General features: G+C 38.6%; 1 protein-coding gene and 1 pseudogene across 2 annotated transcripts in view; one reads left to right on the plus strand and one right to left on the minus strand.

Moving 5' to 3' along the window:
- The window catches only part of LOC101295621, an 880,650-nt pseudogene that overhangs the window by 425,317 nt on the left and 444,912 nt on the right, over window positions 1–10,421 (minus strand). The window lies entirely within an intron of this gene.
- LOC101308959 (transcription factor GTE10-like) lies at window positions 5,519–8,239 on the plus strand. Its single transcript, XM_004297516.1, has 3 exons — window positions 5,519–7,612; window positions 7,731–7,779; window positions 7,871–8,239. Exons 1-3 carry the CDS (start codon window positions 6,308–6,310, stop codon window positions 7,888–7,890), a joined length of 1,374 nt encoding a protein of 457 aa, XP_004297564.1. The 5' UTR covers window positions 5,519–6,307; the 3' UTR covers window positions 7,891–8,239.

Genomic DNA, 10,421 nt, shown 5'->3' on the forward strand with positions numbered 1-10,421 from the left:
TACTTACCTACTACTCTCTCTCTCTCTCTCTCTCTCTCTCTCTCTCTCTCTCTCTTTCTCTCTCTCTCTCTCTCTACCCTGGAGTACTTTAAGCTTCTGAATCTTCTCCTCATTATCCTATGAAAAAACAAACTCTCTGAGTCTCTGAATGGATAAGACATTGTTGCTGAGGCTGGTAACCCAATAAAGTTCAGTAACACTATATACCCATCATCCATTGCAGCCAAGCTCCACTTATTCGTTTCTGTAATGTACAACGTCCAGTACAAGGAATTCCGACACATAGCTAGATACCCCATACATGTTGTCCAATTTTGATGCATGATAGATACAAATTCCACGAAGCTATGTGCCTGTGTACGTCCACAAAGAAATACCTCCCAAACATATATGTGATATATTTATTATATATATATAAAAACCGATCGATATATGAGTAAATAAAAGTTCTTGCTTCTTTTGTTCTAATAATTCACTGATATCTTAATCTTCAAAGGAGTTGTACAGGATGTCTAGTCAACAAGCAATATATAACGATATAATTTGTTCTTTTAAAGAAGAACCAAATTTTCTAGACCTGATGACAAACGAAATGGGAAAGAAATCATGTCAATCACCTTTTCTTAGCTTCATGTCTTTGTCTCGACGAGTGATTCACATGTAAATTGAAACGTAATATTTTTAAAACTAATAACATCATGCAACAATGATAAAAATTTAAGATTAACTCATACATTATAGAAATTTATTCGTAGAATTAACTCTTGCATCACTAAACACAAACTGAGCATTACATAAACATAGCTAGAGAAACATGTAAATATAAAGTTATCAAAAGCTCAAAGCAAAACAAGTCAAATTGCTATTTTCTAATAGCATATCCTCTATCTACTCCTTCGATCTTCTTGGTCGAAATTCGTATTCAAGTTTTGTCTTCCAAACGAGTCATTGTACCTTGAAGAAGATTGGTTCTTTTTTGGAGCTGGTGGACATGTGCAGTCTTCACATGAACGATCTTCATCCGAATAGTCTTGCTTCTTATCTCCATCCGAATAGTCTTGCTTCTTATTTCCATCCATCATCCACTTATTGCCTTCTTGCGACATATTTGCAAATCTCGTCCTTAATTGATCTCAATTAGCCAAGTTAAGTATATATAATACCAGCCAAAAAGTATCAAACACAAACTGTATTGAGAATACACTGTGATGAATACTAAGGCCAAGACCTCTTTATATAGATAATTTCTTGCACATATGACCATATCCAAACGGATTCCTAGCTAGAAAGCTGAGACAAAGTCTTTGCTAAACAAACCAGGAAAGAATGATATTACAATTTACCCAACACAAAAAGAAAAAGCGTTTTGTTTAAGGCAGATTCTAGTTGCACCTTTAATTTTGCTTTGTATACCTCTCTTACTTAGTACACCTTCATTTTGCTTTGTGCCATGCTTAAAAACCTAAATAGTCCTCTTTGTTTTTTTTTACCAAAATACCCTAAAACAATTTATCATGGCCGATTCCTCTATTACAAATAAGCTATAAATCAGAATTTGGAGGAAGATTACGATGATACTGAAGAGGACTCGAACGACACAACACAATCTAGTGGTCATGGAAGTCGAACACACAAAGATATAGAAAAGCAATTGCTCTCATGATTTTAAATCCTACCATCCGTTTATTATGATCACTGCTGACAAAGATGATTGCATACTTATTGCAAGTCTATACTTCAGTTGTTAAAGTCCAATAACAATAATAGATCCATATTTGTTTTTTTATATTAGTTGACAAAGTCAAATAAAAATAAAAACAATATGTGAAAATTCTTGTATGCACGGAGGAATTATTAGATGCACTGGGCACACCAACTGTCAAGCTGATTTGGTGTCCCGGTTCCAGTAGACGCGCGACACATGGACATCTCTTAAATTGATAGGAATTCCTCTTGCTGTTGACGGCTCCGTTACACTACCGTGAAGAACTGAAGAGTCAAATCTCAAAAACCACGTTCTGATCCACTCAGCAGTCTCAAACCTCCCTAAACAAATTAAATGAACTCAGAAGCGGGAGAAGAAACGACTGGTGTGGAAGAAGAAACGAACTGGTGCGAGAGAGAGGTCTTCAGAAAATCAGATCTTCAATGGTAAACACGAGTAAGTTAATCTATCTCCCTATTTTACGTTGCCATCAATGAAAAATCATCCAAAAACTATTGAAACGTGACAACGATGTAGTGGATTTCGTTTTCATTCTTCTTGCAATCGACATAATTATATCAGGATTTAGGAAATATATATATATATATATATATATATTAATGTGTGCTATACACACACACACATATATGAGTATTGAATCTATTTAAGTTGTACTGATGTTCTGATCTTCTTTTCCATATAATTAAGGTGTACTGATGTCCTTCTTCTTTCAATTTCTTGTAATTCAAGTCGTTTCGTTCATAGAACTTATATATGGCTTATTAGGGTGCTTGGCTTATATATGATTTATAAGGTGGTTCTGTTAGACGATTTTCTTTACTGTATAGGCATAAAAACAATTCATGTATAGGAGTGAAAAAGTCTCTTGGAAAAAGTTGATCCATAAGAGTTTAGTTCTTATAGACGACTTTCTGTTCTTCTTTCATGATATTTTAGGTCTGGGAGTGAAAGATTTTAATTTCCAGTTTGCTGCATATATATATATATATTATATGAAGATATATATGAAATAATTCATATTCACAATCATATATTGGTTCTTCCCCACTGTGTATGCAGCAAACTGGAAATTGAAATCTTTCGCTCCCAGACCTAAACTATTAGTTTGACAATTTATTAGTTTGACAATGAGATGTGAGTCCAAGAGAGCAAGACTATAGCAAACACATTTAACAAAACTAGCTAGCACTGTGGTTCCAGAGGTCATTAAAGTATATGCATTCATAAACTAAGCAATACTTCTGTAGATATCAAAAGGGACGTAGCCACTCAGAGCATTTGTCATTCCATTTAACAAATTCAATAGCAAATATACATAGTACATATCATGTACTGCTGCATTTTGTAAATTTTTGGTGCAGGTGGGTGAAGACATGGAAGAGACCATAGATTGCAAGTTCTATATAATTGAAGCAAATTGATGTCAACTTCTGTTTTACTTATGGTTTATATTTCCAAATCGACCAATTCTCTTTTAGAGTTTATATTTCCAGAATTATGAAGAACAATTGAACATTCTTTTAGAGCAAATGACCCTGTAAGCAATTTATTTTTGGAATGATTGCCAAATGGCCTTTTAGCAACATTTAGATTTGTAACTTAGTGATCTCATTGTGCACGCTTAAAGAACATTTCTGAATGACAAGTAAAAAAAGGACTCATATATACAAGGTATCCAATCAACTATATTTAAAATTTAACGTCACAGATACATGCAGATGAAAACTACACACGTTCACTCCAAATAAAAAAAACTATACACATTAGCAACGAGCTTGCAACTCAGGTGTGTTCTCTGTGACCAAGGCAAATGTTATATGTAAACATGAATCCTGCCTAGTCACCTGGCCTGACTTGTCTGTGACCTCCTACAGGCCTAACAATGAACATTAAAGCAATGACAAGTATTGATGGTCCAGCTGCAATCATAAAAACCAACGAGAGCAATGTCTGGGGCTGTTTGAGGTCTTGTCTCTTGGTGATTCATTCAGAATACACCGCGAAGCATATATCAATCAATAACAGTTTCAATTGTGTATCCATTAAACAGCATTTCAGTAAGCGTTGCTTGAAATGACCGCCTTACCGGCGCGGATAGATGTAATGAGACTACAACATAAACAACTTCTCATGGTGCTAACTCAGCCTGCTAAGGTTGACACTTTCACGTTTTATAAGTGAAGATATGGTGAACATGCTCAAGCAGTCCAAGAACAAAGTCAACATATTTAGATCATACATACATGCAGGGAGATTCCAAGCTAAAAAAATGATCGCAATCTCTTAAATGTGATTCCAGAGAGTAAGGATACTGGATTGGCAAGGAAAAATAGAACTTCCTAGGATCAAGCATATATACATTTTGATTCAATTATCATGCGCTACCCCAAAACTTATATACCAATGCAGATGGATTCAGAAACTTATTTACCAATGCAGATGGACTCAGAAACCTACGCCACTGGTTGTGCACTCATATTTTGGGGCATAATCATATATCCAAAAACAAATCTTTGCACATGTCTCCCATATTCCTACATAAGTCAGTCTACAACAACAAAATTTTGAGTTGCAGAATGCAGAGAGCTACTCAAAAGGTACATTGAGAAGAGCTAAACGCGATGCGGTTAAGATTTGGACTCTTTAACAAAAAAAAAGAAAAAAGATATGGGGATAAAAGAGAAATATCAGCAACGAACTTTTCAATAATAGAATCTAGCTACGGATCTAAAACACTCTCGAGTTGATGTTCTGTGACCTGAGATTCAGCAAGATTTCAGCATTAGAGAACAAATTAAGGTTACCTGAGATTCATGGGCTTTGCTAAAGCAAACAAAAGCACTCTCGAGTTGATGCTTTGAGATGTCCTAAGTCAAACTTCGGACGAATATCTGGTACTCTTCTTTCCCGGCCATCTCTCTCATCTTTTTTGCTCTGTGAAGTTTGCTTTCTTCCCGAACCCTTTAGAGGTTTGAGGAGTTCTATTCGATCTAAACAGTGTAACGTAGCCGTCAACAGCTCTTAGAATTCCTATCAATTTATGCCATGTCCACGTTTCGCGTGGTTATTGGGTCCGGTACACCATATCAGCTTGACAGCTGGTGTTCCTGGATCACCTAATAATTCCTCGTACTGAAAATGCTCTCCAAATTATGGAAATAACCTCAAAAAAAAGGAGATGGTAGTTAAAACTTGATTACGGGTCAGCCCATTTCTTTCTGGTCCAGTATCTTGAATCATTAGCCCACCAAAGCCCAATAGTAAAAGAAACGGTACCCACCCGAGTAATCCAGAAAAGCAGAAATGCTGAGCTGGCATCTACAAATCTACCACGTGTGAAAGCAGTAGATCGCTTCCCACGTCATATGGCGGTAAAAAGTCAAATACAAACACGTGGTCGACACCGCCACTGCCTTATTGAATCTTCTCAAACAGTTCCTTCTCTTTAACTCCGTTAAAAACCCACACTCGCTCTTTCACAGGGCCCACGCTTCCGCGTAAGCAGTAAATAGACACGTATTAAAACACAAGAGCGAGTATGTAACTCAGACTACTCGCGAGAATAGTGTTACCTCGGAATCTCAATTATTGAATATAAAATCTCAAACCGTCAGATTTGAATCTCGTGCGTGCCATTATTTTAAATTCTGACCGTGAGATCTTCCAAGTTGCCGATGAACGGCCAGGATCCCTTTTATAGCGGCGGGCTTTAAGGCCTCGCGGGCCTTTAAGTAGAGGGGGTGTGAGGGGAGCCCATACTCTCTCACATCGTAGGCTGAAAGATCTTTAGCCTCTTTCTCTCTCCTCTTCTTCTTCTTCTTCGTCTTTCTCTCTCTATCTGATTCCTCTTTCTTCTATTCGACCAAGGCTTTCTAGGGTTTGGGAATCGCGCGCGCGCGCATCTTCAACGGCTCGGGCGGCGAGATCCAGGTTTTAATTGGAGGACTTTTAGGGTTTTGGTTTATCAAGCGCATTGTATTGGGTGGCTCGCGGGTTCGATTTGAGCTTCCGTATCCACATCGCGATCTAGGGTTTTCAATTGGGGTTTATACGTAGAGAGAGAGGCCCAGTTTAGGTTTTTCTCCTGTAAGTTTTTGAATTCCTTCCCTTTTTTTTTTGCTTTGCGAATTTGGGGTTTTGATCTGAAAAAAAAGGGGGGTGAATTGGGAGATTGATCAATTCGGAAAGTTTCTATCTTTGGGTTTTAGTGGTTCTTTTCTGAGTGTTTGATAGATTCGCATTGCTTGTATTGAGCTGGGGAATTTCATCCCCAATTTTTTTCGATGCCTAATCTTCCCTTTGTTCATATTGCCCAGTTGTGCAACTTTGAATTTTGAATTGAATTCGGGCAGCTTGAGATTAACAGGGCCTTCCCTTTTGCTGAAAGTTTTGAACTTTGTGACGAATTCTTTGAACCCTGGACATTTGGAGAGAACTAAACATATACATACTTAGGAGGAGAATAATAACAATTGGGCTTCAATTTTGTGCATTTTGAATTGTGGTGTCATTGAGATCAACTTACAAGGGACTAAAATTATTTGCCACAGTTGATATGTGCAGTAATTTGGAGTTTATCTTATGGCACCTACTGTTCCAATAGACTTCGCTGGACAGAAACAGTCATTGATGGGGAAGTCACGCAAGTATTCAAAAGGGCAGCTATCTGGTTTTGTTCCGGATTATCGGCACGCTGTTGAGACCATGGGTGAATCAGAGGGTTTTGGAAGCTCAGGAAGGGTGGATACGGAAATGACAGCTTCGGAAGATTCATGTGCGCCTTCTAAAAGGAAATGTATTAGTTTGAATGTTGATGGTCATGATAGTTTTGGGTTGACTATGCAAGTGCTTCAGCTGTCAAGAATGTCTCGGTCCGAAAGGAAAGATTTAGAAGTGAGGCTGAATTCGGAGCTGGAACAGGTCCGGGACCTTCAGAAGAAAATTGCAACTATGAGTTCAGCTATTGTGTTATCCCCAGCTAGTGATATTCGGAGTTGCAGTGATGGGAAAACCAGGCCTCCAGTCGAGGCTTATCATAGACCAGCTGAACTAACTGGGCCGCAGGGTAAGAAACGAGCTCCTCATGGGCGTAATGGTTCACGCAACAAAAAGAGCTTATCTGCGCATGTGGAGTCAGTGAGGCCAGTTGCAGCTTCAAATGCTCAGTTGATGAAACAATGTGAGGGTTTGCTAAATCAGTTGATGAAACATCAACATGCTTGGGTTTTTAAACATCCTGTAGACGTGGTGAAGTTGAATATTCCGGATTATTTTACTGTCATTAAGCATCCAATGGATTTGGGCACTGTGAAGAGCAAGATTGCTTCTGGGGGATACTTGAATCCATTAAGTTTTGCTGCTGATGTGCGGCTTACATTCTCAAATGCTATGACTTACAACCCACCTGGCAATGATGTACATATTATGGCTGAGATTCTCAGTAAATATTTTGAACAGAGGTGGAAAGCAGTAGAAAAGAAGCTTCCAGTTGATGTGGATGCTTTGCCTTTTAGAGCGCCTCTTCATACGGAAATCATAGAAACTGCTACACCGATGCCACCCTCAAAGAAGAAGAAAACTACACCAAATGATAGTAGCTTCAAGCCAGTGAAGCCTGTCAAGCCAGAAATTGTCAAACACATTATGACTGATGAGGAGAAGCATAAACTGACCATGGAGGTTGATTCTTTGCTGGGAGAATTGCCCGAAAGCATTATTGATTTCTTAAAAGAGCATAGCGGTGAAGGTCAAACCAGTGATGATGAGATTGAGATTGACTTTGAGATTCTCAGTGATGATACTTTGTTTGCATTGCGGAAGCTTCTAGATGAATATCTGCTGGAGAAAGAGAAAAGGCTGGCAAAAGCTGAACCTTGTGAAATGGAGGTGTGCTAATCCCTCTTTTTTAATTTTTTATTATCCGTTGGGTATTACTTATCCAACCTAATATATGCATTTATATATTGTATGTTTCTTATACTGTTGTACTGCTTTTTTGCTGCAGATCCTTAATGAGCCGGGATTTAGCAACTCTTCGCTGCATCCATGTAAAGGTTTTTCCCTTTAATAACTCCATGCTTATTAATTGAATTGGGAAAAATGTGTTATTCATTTATTGAGCTGTGCAAATTGTGTTATGTATAGCACGTATTTCGATCAGCTGAGGTCTCACTACATATGCAATTTCAGGCAATGACATGGTTGATGAAGATGTGGATATTGTTGGTGGAAACGATGCTCCTATGTCAAGCTTTCCTCCTGTAGAGATTGAGAAAGATGCTGGTCATAGAAACAGTAAATGCAGTAGCTCTAGTAGCTCCAGTAGTGAATCAGGCTCTTCGTCCAGTGGTTCGTGTTTCTGCGTACTCTTCATCTGTTCGGTCGTTTCATCTTATAAAATAAATGTGTGGTTTACAATATTTATTTCTGGTGTTCAAATTTTGGAGCTCTTGAGCCTACTTAAATTTTTTGTGTACTATGCAAATATTACTAAATACTCAGTGACCATGCAAGCTATGGTTCGTTGTTCTGATCTTCGTTGGTGCAATTGTCTTACATTATTCTAGCTGTTCTTCTGCCTCGATAGGTTTTTTGAATGACACTAGTTTAACTAGAATATCGTCTTTTAATGATTAGAGCAGAAACGAGAAATTCAAACGTACTATGAATTCTGTCAAAACCTGGCCTAGGTGGTCGCACTTTATTGGTTTACACATGTCTCAGTTTATAGTTACTTCTGTGCCTTCCCCGGGCAAAGAGAAAAACAAACTCTTTCCTTATACTTTAGGCAGTGAGATCAGCGTGCCTAAAGTATAAGGAAATTTAATATAAGACGATTGCATGTGGAATAGGAATGGTTGGAACCCATCACTTTGGATGGTGTGCTATAGAAACCTTTGGTAACTAGGGTGACCAGCTCTTCTTGGTGTTAGTGGCTGATGGTGACCAGCTCTTCTTTGAGGGGTTTGTGGTCTTGATTGTCCTGAAATATAATGTGTTATTTGTGATCTTGCTAGTACGAGGATTGATAGCCAATGTATTTGGTTTCTTACCGAACCGTATTTAGGATATTTGTGTGTGCATAAATGTTCCTGCTTCTTGTTGCAAATTGAACCGTTCCTCATTCCAAAAAAAGTTGTGGTGTTTTACTAACATGACTCATACTTCTCAGATTCTGACTCGGCCAGTTCTTCAGAAAGTGAATCACGTGTTCCTAAAGCTTCACCTACATTTGGTGGAGGAAAGGTATATCATAATAGTACACTAGTTCTGCTTGTTTGGCAGTATCTGTTTGTGGGTCGTTGGAATCTGCTTCCTTCCTCCCTCTCTCTCTCTCTCTCTCATATCATTTCTGACATTTTATCTTACATATTCCTTTGGCAGGAAAAGCTTGGTTCTGAAGCAAATTCAGAACCGAAGAGAAGTGATCCAGGTGGTTCTGAAATTGGCAATGGTGAGTTTTGAGGATTTATTCTGCAGTTGTTATTTTTGGTACTTGTTTTATTTCTTCCCTGAAACTATGATTTATCTTTTGTAGATCCAATCAATGGCGTTGTCCCGGTCGAACAGAAATCCCCGTCTAAACCAATTTCCGTTGAGGAGGGTGAACGCCAAGAGGGTAAGCATGAAAATCATCACAAAAATATCTGCTGTTAATTTCGGCGCATCATCTTACAACTCGTGCTGTGACATCGTAGAGGAGAGTGCTCCACCCGAGAGGCAGGTCTCCCCTGAAAAGCTCTACCGCGCAGCTTTATTGAGGAATCGGTTTGCAGATACAATATTTAAAGCGAAGGAGAAGGCACTACTTGAAAAGGTTTGTAATCGCTACCTGACTTGGCATCCAAATGCTCTTCTTTTTGTCTTTTTTGTTTTGTTTTTGTTTTGCATCTTACATTTGTGATTGGTTAAGTATCTTCTTATATTTGGTCCAGGGTGATAAGTTGGATCCAGAAAAACTGCGAATTGAGAGGGAGGAACTTGAAAGGAGGCGTAAAGAAGGTGTGCTTTCTATAGTTATTTGATATAAGTATTTCGTATGATGAAGTTCATTTTGAAGGGTGAAAGGTATTTAAATATCATTCCTTCGTGTCATTAGAAAAAGCACGCTTGCAAGCCGAGGCCAGAGCTGCAGAAGAAGCTCGAAAAAAGGCTGAAGAAGAAGCTGCAGCTGAAGCTAGAAGGCAAAGGGAACTAGAGAGAGAAGCTGCTCGCCAGGCATTGCAAATGGTAAGTATAGAAAGATCATTCTGAAGGGAAGCATCTTAGATTCTTAATAAATCAGCTGACAAAAATCTCGTTGCGCAGATGGAAAAGACTGTCGAAATCAATGAGAACAGTCGTTTCATGGAAGACCTAGAAATGTTTAGGGCTGGTGACGATGATCATTTACCACATTACATCGAGGAAACCAGCCCTGAGCATTCTCATAATGAGCCTGGTAGTTTCAAACTGCAGGGAAGCAGTAATCCCTTGGAGCAACTTGGCTTATTCATGAAGGCTGATGATGATATAGAAATAGAGGAAGAAGAAATTGATCCTTCCAGGAATGTTGAAGAGGGACCTTCTCATAATGAGCTTGGTAGTGTCAAGGAAAACAGTAATCCCTTGGAGCAACTTGGTTTATTCATGAAGGCGGATGATGATACAGAAATAGAGGAAGAAATTGATCCTTCCAAGAATGTTGAAGAGGGAC

This window comes from Fragaria vesca, linkage group LG4, assembly GCF_000184155.1.
Source record: "Fragaria vesca subsp. vesca linkage group LG4, FraVesHawaii_1.0, whole genome shotgun sequence".
Lineage (NCBI taxonomy): Eukaryota > Viridiplantae > Streptophyta > Magnoliopsida > Rosales > Rosaceae > Fragaria > Fragaria vesca.